The 18,784-nt window shown below is 37.6% G+C and overlaps 1 protein-coding gene across 4 annotated transcripts in view; it reads right to left on the bottom strand.

Annotated features, from left to right (window-relative positions):
* Nucleotides 1–2,699: 2,699 nt before the first annotated feature.
* The window catches only part of TMEM39A (transmembrane protein 39A), a 30,385-nt gene continuing 14,300 nt past the window's right edge, over nt 2,700–18,784 (bottom strand). Inside the window, exons 5-9 of one of the 4 annotated variants that reach the window (XM_064494967.1) lie at nt 16,609–16,763; nt 8,831–8,969; nt 7,868–8,055; nt 5,841–5,961; nt 2,700–3,178 (exon numbers count right to left, since the gene is read on the bottom strand). In XM_064494967.1, the coding sequence (XP_064351037.1) occupies nt 2,945–3,178; nt 5,841–5,961; nt 7,868–8,055; nt 8,831–8,969; nt 16,609–16,763 (837 nt within the window). In that variant the 3' untranslated portion in view covers nt 2,700–2,944. Of the gene's footprint in view, nt 3,179–5,840; nt 6,986–7,867; nt 8,056–8,830; nt 9,180–16,608; nt 16,764–18,784 lie in introns of those variants that run through there. The other 3 variants (XM_010981583.3, XR_010384429.1, XR_004137908.2) reach the window with 3 other exon arrangements.

Below are 18,784 nucleotides of genomic sequence, written 5' to 3'. Positions count from 1 at the left end.
TGCTTGAGCCCCCACTCCCTCATCTCTGTGGTAAACTAGTCCTCCTTTAAAATGCATCATGTGTTACTGATGCAGTGAAGCTTTCCCTGACACTGCAGCTTCCAAGCAAAGTTCATCACTCTTTTTTACATCACTTCTGTCTCTTGTATGTGCCTCCTTAACTGAACACCTTTGTGTTACAATTACTTACTTGTCTGCCTTGAAGTTAATGTACTCTGAACAATGTACTGTGAACTCTGGCACACAGCAGTAATTTGACACATAATAATTGCTCAGTAACAGAAATGAGAGGAGTGGTGTGTAGGTGATTATTGATAGGGAGGGGAGGGAAAGCAGCTTAGGGAATATAACATGGAGTCAGAGTGAACAGGATGCTGACGAATGTTTCCATCATGCTAATGCCTGTGAACAACCCCCTTCTACTGACACACTTAACTTTAAGCCACCCAGAAAACTGGTCAAGCATCTTTTCCTTTCCCAGTATCCCAAGTTCACCTAACTGATCTTTTGCTGTAACATTTTTTCCACACACCATTTCCCAACTTTTAACAATTACAAGAAAATCCATTCTTTAATGCGTATGCATCTCCCATCACTAAACGAAGATGGTATCCTTTCCTTCACATGATCCCTAAGTAATAGGATATACAGGTAACTAGTAATTCCTCTATCCCCCATCTGATTATGAAACCTACAAAGGACAGCTGAAATAAGTAGGACCATGATGAACTGAGGGTTTAATCTCCCGGATGCTGTCATACCTGGAAGAAGGGGTACACTTTGTAATTCCGTTAGTCAAAATTAAATTTTATTTATTATATTCACTCATTTGTTTAGCCAAGCTGGCATCTGATCCTCCTGTGCTACTTCTTTAGGATATGGCCAAGACTGGTCAAACCAAAAGGGGGAATCATGGCAGTTTACAAGACTAGTCTATTATCTCTGATCAGTTATCTAGGCTGCTTTTCAATGACAGAGCCAACCTGGGGCCATTGTGACATTTTTGTGCCCAGGCCACCCATTTTGCTCTCAGCTGTCAAGTGACTCATCAAAATGTCAGTTAGTCAAAAGAAGCATATGTTCAAGATCCTAAGGAAAGAATATGGGGATGGCAGCTTTCTCCCCACTCCCACTCCAAGAACCACCACATTTAGGCTGAATCACTTCACAAGAAACAACCAATACACTGATTATCTTGCTATTTTTCCAATATGCCAAAATCGTTCCAACCTGAGGGCACTCACCGCCCTTGCTGTTACTGTAACATGGAAGTCCCCCTAAAACTATTCAAATGGTTCAGTCTTGCTTCATCTGGTCTTTGCTCAAAAATCATCTCCTCAAAGATGCTTTCAAGCAGTGCCATTCCCAGCACTGTCTATTTCCTTACCCTAATTTAATTTCTCTTTACCACACTTATAACTACTACCAGGAGACATTATATATGTAAGTTTATTTATGGTATATTTTGCACCTCCCACCCCCCACACTGTAAGCTCTATGGTGTAGGGCCTTTGCATTTCTTATTCACTGCTACATCCTCAATGCCTAACATAGTGCCTGGTGGTCAATGTATATTTGTTCAATGACCAAATAGACTCAGACTGAATGCCAAATAATGTAACTTTGAAAAAATAAAAGTGTACCCATCAAGATATGTAAGGAAACAATGGTTAACTTAGAGCAGTCACCTTGGGTAGTTGTATACACACCTACTCCTCACAAGGCTGCCTTTGCTGAAAACCTGTTGGGAACTCTTCTGCAAGAACTGTTTTCAGAGACAGTTCATGAATTACATGATTGGTCTTTTTACTTCATAAACCATACCGTGTTTTCACCAAAAGCTTCAGTGTAAAAAAAACCCAAAGTGACCGTAGAAAACATATTAGAATTGTTTCAGGCTCTCAAGACAAAGCCTCAGGAGTTTAGATGACTACTGACATCAACTGACTAAGCATATCACCTCTCAAGAACACAGACCAAAAAGGGTTACTGTTCACAGATGAAGTTTCCAGAGTGTGAAATTAAAAACACACGTAGATCAAATTACCCGAGGACAAAGAGGTAACTTCTCATATTTCACTTCCGTTCACAACTCCAAACATGCCACTGTAGGGGGGCTGCTGCCAGACTGCAGCCACTCTTCCAGTTACTTGGCGTCTTCAACGTGCCCAGACCCCACGCAGGGCACCTGTGCTCATCCTCTCCCAAGATCAGTCACACACCAGCTCCTTCATGAGTGTGGGCATTCTATTCTGTCCCAAAAAGTATTATTTCAAACAGCTAACAATGAAAGGAAAATCTTCAGAGGCAAAACAAGTGTAATAAACAGAGAAAATGATAGCAATCTCCTGTTTCAGGATGGTAGATTATTCAAAAGCACATTTAAATGTCATAGGGCAGATAGAATGCTGAGTTGCTTATCTTAGAAATGCTTCCTCCACCAAGTAGGCAACAAAGAGAATTCCACCCAGGACTAAACCCTGCTTTCCCCCAATGTATTCCAACACTATTAGCCAGTCAAAGAAAAAGAACAAGTGCTGTCAGGCAACTCCACTGAGTTCCCTTTGTGTAGCAATAAGGCCAACTGAGGACTAAAGCTAATACGAAGGATGAGAAGGAAAGCAGACACACCAAAGGCACTGTGTCAAGTGATATATGAGATGTGTTCATAAATGAATGAGTTATTCCAGAGCCATAGAGACAGATCAATCTCTTTACTGGAGAGGTGCACCTCTCCCCTGTATATTATTCAAATACACTAACACATGAAAGATCACATCACCTTGTTCATGGATACATTTAATATCCCTTGCCCTTCCCGCCTTTCAAAACATAATAGTATACAAAATATAAAATATCTTAAATATTTATAAAAATTGCAAGAAAAAAATAGAACGTATGAAAATATTTTTATCTGAGTTCGCCCTCATTGTTGAGAGGCAGCTTAGTTTGCCTTGAGTTCATAACTGTTCAGTGGGTAGGAATATGCCCTGCCTAATACTATTCTGTCCCGGAGGAGCTTAAATAAAACATAGTAGTTGCAGAAGAGGATGAGAGCCATGGAGAGTGTGTGGTTCCACTTCTCCGACCGCAGCAAGGAATAGAGCTGGTAGAAGACGACACTGCCCTCAATAAGGATGAGCAGATTTAACAGCCTTAATGGACGATGAAATAGGAACTGTAAGGAAGTTAAAAAGCAAAGGTTATTTCATAAAAAAGACTGTAGTTATTTTCACATTTTTTTCTAAAATTATTTCATATTTACATGTTCCTTACCACTAACGAGTAGATATCTTTATTGAATACCAATCAGGCTATTTCTTGCTATAGAGACCCAAACCTTTTCCTTTTTGCTCAAGGAATAATGAAATATATTTTATTTTAATGCCTCTGAGACATGAAAAGGGATTACATCCAAAAGAACTCTGCCTCTAAAGATTTTTCCTAGATTATACCTTAGGTATATATTTTATTTGAGATAACCAGAAGTATATTTATCTATCTAAGACAAGGGCTAAATAAAGGACAAAATGGGAAATATTTTAGACTTTGTAAGTCAAAAGGCAAAAACTAAGGATATAATGTAGGTAAGTCATAACAATTTAAAAATATAAAAATCATTAGTTTGTGGGCTGGTCTAAGACATAAACACCTATATTAGACAAGTGTGGAGGAAGAGGAGGTATTTTAAGTTGAAATATCTATACAGTAATTTCTTAATTTTTTCTTAAACTGTCACCCACCATGCTGTTTGTTTTATTTAGTTTTTCTGGATATTGAAAAGAATAAAGGAAAAGTTAGTCAGAATTAAAGTTTGGTTAAAACAGAGCTATTTTCAGTCCTACCAAATTCTTTATTCAAAAAGGCTAAATCCTGGTTGACCAATAAAAATGCATTATGAATAGAAAGATAAAAGTCACAGGTGGCAGACTGTGGTAACAGCAGCATATTAGATCTATTAGAACTGACTCAGACCTCAGGGCTCAAATCTGAGAATAAAGCCAAATTATCATGACAGCTCTGAAAGGCAGCCAGGTACTCAAGATTCTTCTGTGGGAGGAAGAAAATGTTTAATCTGGGTTTTATTACATGATATCCAGTAATATGTATAAAATTGGCTCAGAAATAATATTCTAAAAAAAACCTCAGGCTATTTCAGATTCTGTGACATTATAACAATCATCATTAAATGTGCTAATAAGCCATAAACTGAATGAGGAAATGCAAGGACAGACCTTAAATTCTAATAGCTATACGTAACAGGCACATTTTAAGTGAGTTTCCTCAGACTTCAGTGTGCCTAAGAAACATTTCTAAATATGCAAATACTGAAAATACCTGAGATCCTTCATAGATTGACTCAGAAGTTTGGGCTGGGGGTGGGGGGTGGGGCCCAGAATCACTATTTAAAGAATGAGCCAGGTAACTTATATGTAAGTGACCCAACCATCACTTTGACAACCACTGATTCACCTGTTTGGTCACACAAAATCAGTAATAAGTTAATTTCCTTAATCTTTCTTCTATGGTTTCCACCTGATTCTTCAGCTGTCTAACACTAGCAAGAAAATACTTATTTTTCAAGCAGAAAATTCCAATAAATTATTTGGTTACTGTAGGTTTCCAAGGGACCACAAGGGCCAACACAAATCATTAGTGGCCTGTGGAATTCAACAGGCTAAATTAAATACTCTATGTAGAAACCAAATGCTTATGCAGTTGTAACTTAAGTCCATGCCTCCATCTTAAGGCAGTCTCACAGGAGTCTAGGAGATGCCTGTAGTTTCCTCATTCAAGGGTCTATCACCTTGCCCCACCCTCCCCTACCATGGTATTTACAAGAATGCTGCCCTGAGGCAAGTTCCCAGTATTTAATTAAAAGGCCTTAGTAGCAAATACCCACAGAACCAGAAAGTCCTCGTACCATCACAAGGAATCACAAGGGATGATGGGAAGAATGGGACAGAGAGAGGGATTTAAGTTATAAATGAATGAATGAATGGATGGATATATAAATAAATAAAACCTCCAATTCTCTTTCAGAATAAATACGATCTCCACTCAAGGACAATGCACTACAGGCATTTTCACTAAAACCAGTGCCCTGCATGTACCTTCTTTTCCCCACTCCCATTGATTAGCTGGCCCTTCTAAGTATATACTTCTGCCTCCTAGAGCCAGAATTCCTGGAAAACTGTAAGATCATACAGAACATAACCCAAGGCGTAAATTCAAGTGGGACAGAAGTGGGGTTTACTGGGTGTCTATTGCTTTTTCCTTTTTAACTTCTAAGCTTTTTTATCCCTGTAATCTAAGAAAAGGTAAAAGGCCACAGATCATGCCATTTGCCTGACTTTCAAAGGGGAAGATATTTCAGGAGATGAGATATATGACAAATACCAAAAAAACCAAAAAACAAAAAACAAAAAACAAAAAAACAAAAAACAAAAAACCATCACATTATTACTATACTAGATATTGCTTAAGGATACACAGATACAATATAAGGACACCACTAAACCAAACTATTACAAATAAAAGTTATAAGATGAAAAAGGAAATCAAATAATTGTATACTTTTTCAAGTAATTCTAGACTCAACAAATTCCAGTATAACTAGAGAAACCAGACAAGCTATTTAAGTTGAGATCTTGGTATTTTACCTTCAAACTGCCTTTCAGAAGGTATTTGCAAAGGACAGGGGCCATTACAGTAGTGGAATAATTACATGCATTAATTTCCTAGTATGTGCTACACACCGTGCTAGATGCTTACACACAGAGCAGCCTCCTAACACTTACCCCTAAGCTTATGTTTGAAAAGAAATAAGTGGTACTTGCATAAAAGCGGGCATGGGATACGTCTGAAGGCACCGCCACGTTGTAAGGCCCCATGGCTCTATACAAGCACCTGCTGTGTCGCACCAGCACCCCTTGAGGCCATATTGTATTTTCTGACCAACTAAGGGAGAAAGAAATGCAATGTTAGCACACAGGCGATTACAGGTAAAACAGCGTCTGGCAAGGCCAGCTCTATTTCTATGGGAAGGATTCAGTATTCAAGGATTCATCTGCCTGAATTCTGAAAATACGATTATTCCACGGTCAAACTGGAAGGAGTTAGAAAGGATTTATTATAATTTCACTGCTATACAGTAGAGAGAAACTGCAAAGTGTCAAAGGACTTAAGAGGCTTAGGAGAACAAGCAGAAGTAAATGTGAAAGTAAGGCGTCTATGAGCTAGAAAATCGAGTGTAAGCAGGCGGACTGTCACCTCAGTCCCAAGTGAGCAGAGTCTATCGGAGGAAATGCTAGAGGGAACAAGAGAAAGTGGATGGTAACAACAGTGGATCAATTAACATTATCAAATTAGCGTGACATTTACTGCAGAATTGCATCCCAAAAAGCTATAGAAAATCAGTTTATTTATTACACACTTCAAATGCTTTATATGTGAGAACCCATACAGAAGAACACAGAGACACACAAGGTACTGACACACAGACTTTTCTTTTTACCGCCTTCTTGGTTTATTTTTATAGAGGTTTCTCTAGGAAAAAGAAGTTACGGAAGAAGCTTCATCCTTTCCGGCACCAATGTAATGGAGTTGGGGTGGGGATGAGGATCTTCAGGTTAAGATTTTTTAAAAATCTAAGTTAATTCATCTCTTCCTGATTTTGGAAAGGTTAGTCTCCTAGGGTAAGAACTGGGACAGCATTTTAGATATGTTAAAGAAAAAAAAAATTCTAGCACCCTGAAGCTTTCCCAGTTCAGAAAATGTTCCGCCGGCCTTGCTCACACTTACCAGCATTAAAGTGATGATACACCTCATGGCCATGTGCCATCAGGAGCCTGAAGATGTACAGTACTAGTACTGTGGATTGTATTTTCAATTTTTATTGAAATTTGTCCTTTGCCCACAGTCGGGTTTCTTTTCAGCCTGGCCCAATCTCTTTCAGTTCCTGGGCTTGAAGGCCTGTGCTAATCTGTATCAGACATCAAGGCAGATAATTGAAGGGAGCACGCTTAGGGGGAGAGAGGAAGGGGATGTCACCTCAATCTGTCCCACTTAATTAGGAAAGAATTTCTAGGTGATGAAATTTGTGAAATGTTCAAATTATAAACGGGAGGAAGATGAAGATGAAGATGGAGATGGAACAGGTCTGAGAGAAAGGTATGATGAAGGGCTCAGAAGCAGGAGAATAAAAGGGTTCCAAAGTCAGCCATTTGGGACCATAGGGAACATGCAGAGAAATGGCTGACGGGGGACACAATGAGAGGAATACTCTGAAAGAACTCAATTACAGACAGTTTTCATTTAAACACAGGAGGAGCAGGGCAACATTCATTAGTGAGTTTAGGAAGGAAAGAAAGACACAATGAAAAATGCAGGCTTGGAAAATTACTAGAACAAATTTACATTTGTTAGAAAAGATGAGAGAAACAAATTCCAGCTGCCTAAGGTAAGATGATTAGCTAGCAACTATTTTTAGCTGTGGCAATGAAGATGAGAAGATGGATTTAACAGTCTTCTAAAGAGAATTAAAAACATATCATGACTCTTTGAATTTGGGCCAAGGGTTAAAACTGAGAGAAAACTCCAAGATTATAGCTTGGGAAACAAATTACACATTCTAGAGGGACTGGGGAGTGAAAGGTAGGAGACATTTAAGGAGGGACTGGGGATGGTGGCGGAAATGAGTTAAAGTCCCCTGCGTTCAGTTTAGAGTGATGACAAGCATCCATGTAGACAAAAACTAAAAATTAAAATGTTCAAAGCCAAGAACAAGAATGACATACAAAGCAAATAAACGTGATCAGCAGCATGTAGGAAGATGTTACGTGGTTTTACCCTCTAACCTACTTACATGTGCTGTGGAGCGTTGCTGTAGGACCCATGCTCAAGCTTCTGCCACTTGCCCAGGTGAGCAGCTGATTTATGTAGCAAATCACAGTATTTGGATGGCAGCAGTTGTGTGGTGAGCATGACAAAAGCATTGATCCACACCATAATGAGGTGCTCACATGACCAGCGCATGTCATAGTACTGGGTACTCTGAAAGAGATCAGAAGAGAGAGAAATGATCCATGTACTAGTGAGCAAGAAGACAGGGATGGGTGCGTGTACATACGCCCTGCAGACAAATGCCACACTGAGTCACACATGCATTTGTCCTGCTGTCCGTGCAGAGTTCAAGAGCAGAGTCCTCCAAAATCCTTCAACCTGACTTTCTGGCTGTATGAGTTAGGGCTGGGAGGCAATTGGAGAGGCAATTATACTTCAAGTGTTTCCTTTCTATAAGAAGTGAGTGCTCTCTGTGAGTGGTCACTCCGGCCGCAGATGTGCTTCTCAGTGGGTGAAGGAAGGGCACTAAAATGACCCAGAAGATTCTGGGCCCAAATGACATCCAGACCATTTTTCTTTTCTACTGAAGTAAATTAAAGTTTAGACAGAGGTTACATTAAATTCAAGGGAAATCCTGATAACCATAGTAAGATCAACCATGGTAAGCTGAATTTTTTTGAAACCTCAGTTCTCTTAAGCTACCAATAGAACATTGATTCTATTGTACACGTATATTCTTCCCGGAAACTGGAAAAAATTTTTTTAAAAAAATAGAAAAGAAAAAAGAAGGGACCACCACAGGTGCATCACAGATATGGAAATATCTATCCACCAACCAGGTATTAGTGTACTCCAGATGCAGCCGAACTCCACCATCCAGGCTGCCAAAGGGGAGACAGAGAAAAGGGGGATTAAATAAGAAATACCCAGTTTATGTCATTCACACACAAATCCAGGAAGCATATAAAACCAAGTAGCCACTTACCTTCACAAAACACAGGGGGAGAAATGCAACATAGTAGGCACTGAAGAGGGAGTTGAAGAGAACTTCCTTGATTCTGTGGTTGAAATCTGCTTTCAGACATTCTACTTCATTGCGAATGAGGTCTGGAGACAGGGGGCAACTGTGGGTGGGGATGGGCGTGGCATTATTAAACTGTTCTTTTAGAGACTCCAGCAGTAAGGAGATAAAGTCTTTGGATTTGGCCAAGCCACCCACAGCTGAGGCACTTTCCTCTACCGCCTGGTGCTGAACCACATAGTTATAGTCTGTAAGGAGCAGATGAGCTCTACTATCTTGGTGGAAACAGCAGAGAGGAACATAAACACCAAACCTGAAGAAAAAAGGGAGGATGAAAATGAGACCACTGATGCCACCTAAGATCAGATCTCATAACTGATCTCATAACATCAGAGTGAACATGAAGTAACAGGGATTCTGCTGATGATAAATTCATTATCTGGGAAGCTCCTTAACTTCTTCCCACAAAGGCAATATATATTCATTGTAGAACAGGAACTACAGAAAATCACACTGACAATATAAATTACCTAGAAATGATCATTTTTATAATTTTTACAATTGGGTGCACAGACTTTATACTTTTGATATGTTTAGCTTCACACAGTACAGACTATTTTATATACTGCTGCTTTAACGTTGTGTGTATGCTTATGTGTATGTGCATGTACTGAGCATTTTCTCATGTTATAAAATATTTTTCTGTAACAATTCTAAAAGGTCCTACAGTGTTCTCATATGGCTATACCATAACTTACCTCTTGTTGGAAACTCAGACTTTCTTTTGTTGGAAACTCAGACTGTTTCTTATTTTTCACTATCACAAACTCCAGTGGGATAAGGCTTTTCCCGAAATCTTTGTGGACATCTGGTAATTTTCAAATGGCTTGTTTCAAATTCCTCCTTCTTACTAAGGGGACGCCCTGCCTCCCTACCACATCACCTGCTACACTCCCACAGGCACACCTAGTTCCCCTTGCCTGGTTATTTTCTCCACTGATCTTATTTTACATGTTTATTAGCTTTTCAGTTTTCACTTTCTTTCCCTTGGTCTATCTTCCCCTCACTACAATGTAAGCTCCAAGAACCAGAGGTTTTAGTCTGCTTATTAATTCACTGCTGTATCCTTGATGTCTGGAACAGTGGCTGAAACATAGTAGGCACTAAATAAATATTTGTGGATTAATGAAAACAATTCTAGAAGTATAATAAATAAATTTCTACAAGCAGAATTACTTAAAGGACTGAATATTTGTGAGACTTTTCATAACTTCTTATAGTTGCTCCAACCTTTGGTTCCTTAAAAAAATTTTAAACACTTCCCCAGGTCCTCATTAAGTAACTTCCACATTGTGATCCAGGTATTATAAATAAAATGGTCATTTCACAGACATAAATTTAGATGTTAAAAATAGCAAATAAAAAGACATCTTATATACAAAAAATACATATGCTAAAAATAAACAAAAAATAAAAAATAAAAAACATATTATTATTTAGTTACACATTTTATTTAAAAAATTAACAAATGTCACCTGTTCATAGTTTTCTATAGAGGGAAAAAGGATGAGCTTATTACTAAGTAAGAGGATGGTTAGCAGCAGCTCTGGGATCCACTGTGAATGTGCCCTGGAGTAGTACGATGGGAGGGGTAAATGTAGAACTGTCAGGCAGAAGAACTGACATATGTGCAAAACTGCGCAAGCCAGAGAAGGCTTCAAGTTCAATACTGTTGAACACAAACTGCATGTGTAGTGGTGGGGGTGAGAGGCTGGGGTGTGTGTTAGATTGCAATGATGGCCCCATTTCTTTACTCTTCCTTGTCATGTAACTGCACAGCCCTCATGCCATGGGTAAGATGATCCTGCCCTATATCCATATTGCGCTCAGTGATGTGATGTGTTTTGGCCAATGGGATGTCAGTAGACATGCTGTGACCAGAAACTTGAAATGGGCTTGCACACTGAGGCCTGTTCTCTTGACACTGTCAATTTCATGTGACCATGTCCAGGCTTACCTGCCAGAGCATGAGACACTTGTGCAGCGGAGCTCAGTTGTCCGAGTTGCCTAAACTGACAGCGAGCCAGTCAATCCCACATATGAGACTGAACCCAGATAAGATCAGGAGAGCCTCCTGACTTCCAGCTGACCCCAACATATGCACAATAAATACATAGTGTGGTATGCTACCATGGCTCTACGGATATTTGTTACAGCATATGTTAACAGACAACTAATACAGGGTACCAACAAAGGCTTAGAAGAAGAGGTAAAAGTGTCACTATATGCAGATGACATGATACTATATATAAAAAAACCCTAAAAGGTCCACACAAAAACTACTAGAAATAATCGAAGAATTCAGCAAGGTAGCTGGTTACAAGATTAATGTTCAAAAATCAGTTGCATTTCTTTACACTAATGATGAATCAACAGAAAAAGAAAGTAAAGAAACAATCCCCTTTAAAATAGCACCCAAAGTAATAAAAATACCTAGGAGTATATTTAACCAAGGAGGTGAAAGAATTATACACAGAAAACTATAAAACACTGATGAAGGAAATTAAAGAAGACTTAAAAAAATGGAAAGATATCCCATGCTCCTGGATTGGAAGAATTGATATTGTTAAAATGGTCATACTGCCCAAGGCAATCTTCAGATTTAATGCAATCCCTATCAAATTACCCAGGACATACTTCACAGAACTAGAACAAATCATAATAAAATTTATACACAACCACAAAAGACCTAGAATTGCCAAAATGTTACTGAAGAAAAAGAAAGAGGCTGGAGGAATAACTCTCCCAGATTTCAGACAATACTATAGAGCTACAGTAATCAAGACAGCATGGTATTGGTACAAAAACAGACATATAGACCAATGGAACAGAATAGAGAGCCCAGAAATGAACCTACAAATTTTTGGTCAACTCATCTTCGACAAAGGAGGCAAGAATATACAATGGAATAGAGTCTCTTCAGCAAATGGTGGGAAAACTGGACAGCAGCATGTAAATCAATGAAGCTAGAACACTCCCCTACACCATACACAAAAATAAATTCAAAATGGATCAAAGACTTAAACATAAGACAAGATACAATAAACCTCCTAGAAGAAAATATAGGCAAAACATTATCTGACATACATCTCAAAAATGTCCTCCTAAGGCAGTCTACCCAAGCAATAGAAATAAAAGCAAGAATAAACAAATGGGACCTAATTAAACTTACAAGCTTCTGCACAGCAAAGGAAACCATAAGTATAACAAAACGACAACCTACGGAATGGGAGAAAATTTTTGCAAATGAAACCAACAAAGGCTTGATCTTCAGAATACATAAGCAGCTCATACGACTTAATATGAAAAAAACAATCCAATCCAAAAATGGGCAGAAGACCTAAACAAGCAATTCTCCAAGGAAGACATACAAATGATCAATAGGCACATGAAAAAATGCTTAATATCGCTAATTATCAGAGGAATGCAAATCAAAACTACAACGAGGTATCACCTCGCACTAGTCACAATGGCCATCATTCAAAAACCCACAAATGACAAGTGCTGGAGAGGCTGTGGAGAAAAGGGAACCCTCCTACAGTGCTGGTGGGAATGCAGTTTGTGGAAAACAGTATGGAGATTCCTCAAAAGACTAGGAATAGACTTACCATATGACCCAGAAATGCCGCTCCTGGGCATAAATCCAGAAGAAACCCTACTTCAAAAAGACACCTGCACCCCAATGTTCACAGCAGCACTATTTACAATAGCCAAGACATGGAGACAGCCTAAATGTCCATCAACAGATGACTGGATAAAGAAGATGTGGTATATTTATACAATGGAATACCATTCAGACATAAAAAACAATATAACTCCATTTGCAGCAACATGGATGTTCCTGGAGAATGTCATTCTAAGTGAAGTAAGCCCGAAAGAGAAAGAAAAATACCATATGAGATAGCTCATGTGTGGAATCTTAAAAAAAAAAAAAAAAAAAAAAAAAAAGAACATAAATACAAAACAGAAACAGACTCATAGACACAGAATACAAAACTTGTGGTTACCAAGGGGGAGGGAGGTGGGAAGGGATAGACTGGGAGTACAAAATTTGTAGATACTGACAGGCATATGTAGAATAGATAAACAAGATTATACTGCATAGCACAGGGAAATATATATAAGATCTTGTGGTAGCTCACAGCAAAAAAAAAAAAAGTGACAATGAATATATGTACGTTCATGTATAAGTGAAAAATTGTGCTCTACACTGGAATTTGACACAACATTGTAAAATGACTATAACTCAATAAAAAATGTTTAAAAAAAAGGTTTAGAGCATGGAGGGCTTTGTAAGGTAAAGAAAATGATTCATTCAAAGAATTTTAGAGGGTTAGTAACATAATTCAACTTCCACCTTGAAAATCATTCTGGCTACAATGAAAAATAGTGTGGAAGATGACAAGAATAGATTACCAGAAGACCAGATGGAGATTTATAATAGCAGAGATTATGAAGAGCAGTGGACAGATTCAAGATATATGTAAGAGCTACAACTGTTAGTCTTTTGACTAATTTACACTAAATTGAGAAGCTATTTGAGAATCAAATTAAAATAATAACAAAAAAAAAAAGGAAACAAAAAAGAGGCCGGAGTCCCTTTTGTTAACCAATGAATAGATAAGAAAATAAAGATGTAGTTACAGCTTCTGCCTAGCATTTTAATTTTTAACGAATAATGATGCATTTATTAAAGCAAATGTGAAAGAAAATGAAAGTTAGCTTGAAAGTCCTAATTGCCTTAATATTTTAACTTAGTTACCTAGTATTTTAAATTTTTGATAGTTGGGTTTTTGGGTATGTATATTTTTTATTGAAGTACAGTCAATTTACGTTGTGTCTATTTCTGATAGTTGGTTTTTAAATTGAAATTAGATAAAAGTTAGATTATAAATCTTTTAAAAAGTAAAGAAGGTAAATGTATTTAGACCTAAAATTTGTTTCAATTACATACTTGTTTCATTGTTTTACAAGGCTGTGGAGAGCCTCCAAGAATGAGTAAGCTTCTTTATATATCTAAAAAGACATGAAAAAGTTTGCTAGCCATTTTGATGGGGATTGTACTCCTCTCCAGTCTGGCCAAAATATTCCTTAATATATCCGTACCAAGCTAGATATGGCTAACCTTCTAAACGATTCAACCAGCTATTGTTGGTAAACAGAGTAACTAAACCATTTGTTTCCAACTTAAACAGCTGAAATATTAATACAGAAATACAGAAACTGATGTAAAATATATAGCATACACCTTATAAGAAATACGAATCATGAAAAATGATGTTTATAACATATAAAGTTCACTCTATGAACTGAGCTGATGAGTGCCTTAAATAACTGTTTAAGCAATATTATTAGACTTAACAAAGAACCGCTAGAATGACTATTCCTGCCAACTTGGCTGCACAATCTCTGAGTATGCCTTTACTTTACACTGTGACTACCCATATAAATACATGCTTACACTTCAGCACCATAAATGGTATAAAGTAATGATTCTCAAACTTGAGCAAGCATCAGAATCATCTGGAGGGCTTGTTAAGAGACAAACTGCTGAGCCCTACTTTCTAGAATTTCAGTTTCAGTTTGGGGTAGATTCTGAGAATTTCTATTTCTAACAAATTTCGAGGTGATGCTGATGCTGTTGTTCTGTAAACCACACTTTGAGAAACACTGAATTTAGACTGATGGTTAAGACAAGGGCCCTGGAATCCAAAAGACCTGAGTCCTTCTTCATTGTCTAACCACGGGAAAGTTTTTTAATCACTTAATCCATTTTAACCTATGGCAAAGACTGCTAATTTTCTGCCAATAGCCACTGTTCTGTTCTTCCATAGCAACAGAATTTTTAGTTGAGATACAGCTGCCCTGCTAAAGACTTATTTTCCAGCCTCCTTTGCAATCTATGCTGCTAGGGAGGGTGGAGCAAAAGGACAGCAGGAACCTAGGTCTTGACACTAAGGAGCTGCCACCACTATCCATGATACATTTCATATATACTGTACAGGAGAGAAGAATAAACTTCTAACTTTTTAAAGCCACTAGTATTTTGTCTTTGTTACAGCAGACTAAATATGCTACATCCTGGGTTACTGTGATGATTTCATGAGGTGATGTTTATAAACACCCACCTAGCCGAACACTTAACACACCATAATAGCTTAATAAATTACTGCAATCTATTAATATCTGACGAAGAAAGTATTAGCCAAATGTATACAAGTATACAAGCTAAAAATATGCAAAATAGTTAGTGTAATAAGCTAATATGTACCATAAGATACCACTAAACAACCATCAGGAAGGCTACAATTTTAAAAATGGAAAACATAAACTACTAGCAAAAACATGGAGCAACCAGACTCTTCCAGAATTGATGGGAGGATAAAGTGACACCACTCCTTTGGGAAAAAGTCTGGTAGACTTTTATAAAACTATATATACTCCAACATACTCCTATATTGTGGCCTAGCAATGCCACTCCTAGATACTTCTCTCAAGAGAAGGAAGAGGTATCCTCACAAAAAAATGCTAGCATAAGAATGTGCGTAAGTTTTTATTTTTAATAGTAGTCAAAAACTGGAAACAACCCAGGTGTCCAACAATAGGAGAATAAACAAACTGTAGTATATTCATACAATGAAATATTACTGACACATGCAACCACAAGGACAAATCTAAAAAACAACATGTTGAGTCAAAGAAGGCTTACACAAAAGCACATATGGTACGGTTCCATTTACATGAAATTCTAGAAATGGCAAACAAATCTATGGCAGAAAAAAAATCAAAACAGTGGTTGCCTCTGGGAGGCAGGGGTAAGGTTTGACTGGAAAAGCATATGAAGGAACCTCTGCAGTAATGGTGATGTTCTATACTGGGATGGGGCTTTGAGTTACACAGATACATGCATTTATCAAAACTCAGCAAATGAACACAAGAGTTCTATGAATTTTACTGTGTATGAATTTTACTGGAAAAGAAAAGACTAAACAAATATCCAACTCTAGTTATTGATAGGCATATGCTGATATATTTTGGGAGAAGTAAACTGAGGTCTGCAATTTAACTTTGAAATGTACCGAAGTTAGATGGATTGATAGAGGGACAGAAGAATGGAAGGACAGATGTATGTTATGCAATAATAGTAAAATATTTATAGGTAGACTCTAAGTGGGGGTTACACAGGTGTTTGCTGAAAAATTCAATTTTGTGTTTAAAGGTTTTCATAAAATATTCAAAAAAGTGTAAAATCTATAGGGCTTGAATATGGCATACTTATATTACATGAATCCAAAGATTAAAGGAATTTGACCAAAAGGTTAAGACTGGTTAAGTCAGTTCGTTCAACTAATGTTCACCACCATTTGAGCCAATATAGGCATTACCTGGCGGCTTTATTTGGTGACCAGAGCTAATGAAAATATTCTCCATTGCTAAGAGAGCCATACCTGCCAGGTTTCCTGGGATAATCTTGGTTTATGTCTACTGTCCCAATTGTATCCCAGTTTAGGAAATAAATTACATGGTCACTCTACCCATGGATTTTTCCAATTTTCTGAACTCTTGATACTCTTGATTTATATTTAAGAATTTCATTTTCCTCCCTTATACACTATCATTTTCATGATCCAAATAATTTCTTAGAAGACTTACTAACAAAATAAAATAACTGGAGTACTCACGGGTAGCCAAGGAAAAGGAGATTGAGGACTGAATGGCTTCGGAAGAGATTGACGAGCGTCCAACAAAGTACCCATCCACACAGAGTAAGTAGCACCAAGCGAGCTGATATCAGAACCATGTAGTGAATCATTGATGCTGCACCCGCCTTAGTGGCCTGTAAGTTTGGAAGCACCAAAAAGAACAGTTTATAAATGACCTTTGTCATTTATGTGACTCAACCAAGGACTAAGTAGATTTAGTGGAAGGTGAACTGTGGAAATTAAAAAAAATGGAAGGAAGGGAGAAAAGAAGAAAAACTGCTCATCCCACCATATCTTCCTCATTCCTGAAGATTCAGACTTCTCCAGTTAGTTGTTTTCTTCTTGTATTCCCATAGTGCCTCACACAGATCTCCTTTAAGTTCTTATGATATTGTCTAATTTATTTATATTGGGGCTTCTCAAAGTATGTTCCATGAACCACACTCATCAGAATCCCTGGGGCTACTTACTGAGCATGCAAATTCCTACTGACCTTCATCACTAGATACAGGGAACAAAATCACAAGTCAAGGAGCCTGTAGTTTTACAACCCATCAGGTGATTTATATATATATAAAGATAGTGAGCCACTAATTTATCTGACTCTGGACTAGGCTGCAATGGCCTCAACAGAAGCTACAGTGTTTCTACTTTTCTTTGAATCCTCCCCACAATCTGTTTGCTGAATTAATGTTTAATAAATTACTGAGGCTTCAAAAAATAATCAGATCTTCTTTGACAAATCTCTTAATAAATGTTTCTTTTTTGACTTTCACAAACATCAAAATAATGTATGATCACACTTCCAATTATTTACATCAAAGCTGTTCAAATATTCTTCTTTAATCCCAGATCTTTAAAACTGATCAAATATAGAAAGAAAACATACTTGTCTAAACATGAAGCTCTGCAATGTTATTTTCTTTCAAAATGAACTAAGAAGGAGAGAATGAGTGAGATGCAGGGGAAAATGATAGATTCCTATAACCTCTAAAACAGCAAGCAGTGTCAGAACCCAGAAAACAATTCTCTACAGTCAACAGCACATGGTAAGGGATGAGTAATTTTTCAGGTTCCTCCTATATATCCATTTCTTAGTTCACCCAAAACACTACATAGCATGTATAATATTTATAAATACATGCTATTTATGTAGTCATTTATAAATCAAAGAATTAGCTGAATTAATACTACTGCTTGAGCCTCAAACTGTGGAGTAGGATCAAACTGTGCTCAGCCACAGCAGGACAAACAGTTGCACGTCACTCCCCAGATACACACCTCATGCCAATGTACTGCATGTGTCAAAGCCAAGGGAAGGCATTTAAACCACTGAAAATACTCCACTGCCTCCATTCGCAAACGTTTGGAGTTAGGCATAGAAAAGGCTGCTTCTGCTCAGTGTCACCAGAGGGCAGCAGAGGTTGGAGGTAGTCATCATTTTTGCCTTATTCCAGAGCCCAAGCTCTTAACCACTGTGGTATCTATGTGTGACAAGACACTATACCAGGTCCTGGGGATACAGTGGTAACCAAGACAAATAAAACCTCTGTCTTTATGAGACTGCCCAACCAAGGAAGACAAATATTAAACTTAATTTACACAATTATTTTTACACTTGTGGTAAGTGCTATAGGAAAAGAGTAGGCTGCTATTGAGACTAAATACCAGGAGACCCTAATCCAGGAAAGGCTTCCTGAGGAAGCACTATTTCAGCTGGGATCTAAAAGATAAGCAAGAATTAGCCAGGTAAGGAGTAGAAAAATATTTCTAACACTATGTTAAGTGAGAAGTACAGGATATAAAATTGTGTACAGATAATGTCCTATATAACCAGACAATACACAGATAATGTCCTAAAGATACACATGTATTTTTTTCTCTGTGTGCATCTAAAAATTAGAAGGAAATATACCAAAATGTGGTTCTCTCATAATGAGAAAATAAATATTTTTAAAATAAACCATTAAAAAAATTCTCTCCTTTATATTTTAGTGCTTTCTGTTCTTTTTTTTCCAATAAAATGTATTACTTTTCTATTTAGAAAAACAATTTTTTTAGAAAGACAGTGGCCTATGGTTGGTGAAAGAATAGCTGAATAACTTTTGTCTTGTGGAGTGAGTAGAGAAGTAGAATTGGCCTGGAGGTGAATAAA

This window comes from Camelus dromedarius, chromosome 2 (genome assembly GCF_036321535.1).
Source record: "Camelus dromedarius isolate mCamDro1 chromosome 2, mCamDro1.pat, whole genome shotgun sequence".
Classification (NCBI taxonomy): Eukaryota; Metazoa; Chordata; class Mammalia; order Artiodactyla; family Camelidae; genus Camelus; species Camelus dromedarius.
This window is presented reverse-complemented; position numbering and strand designations above follow the sequence as displayed.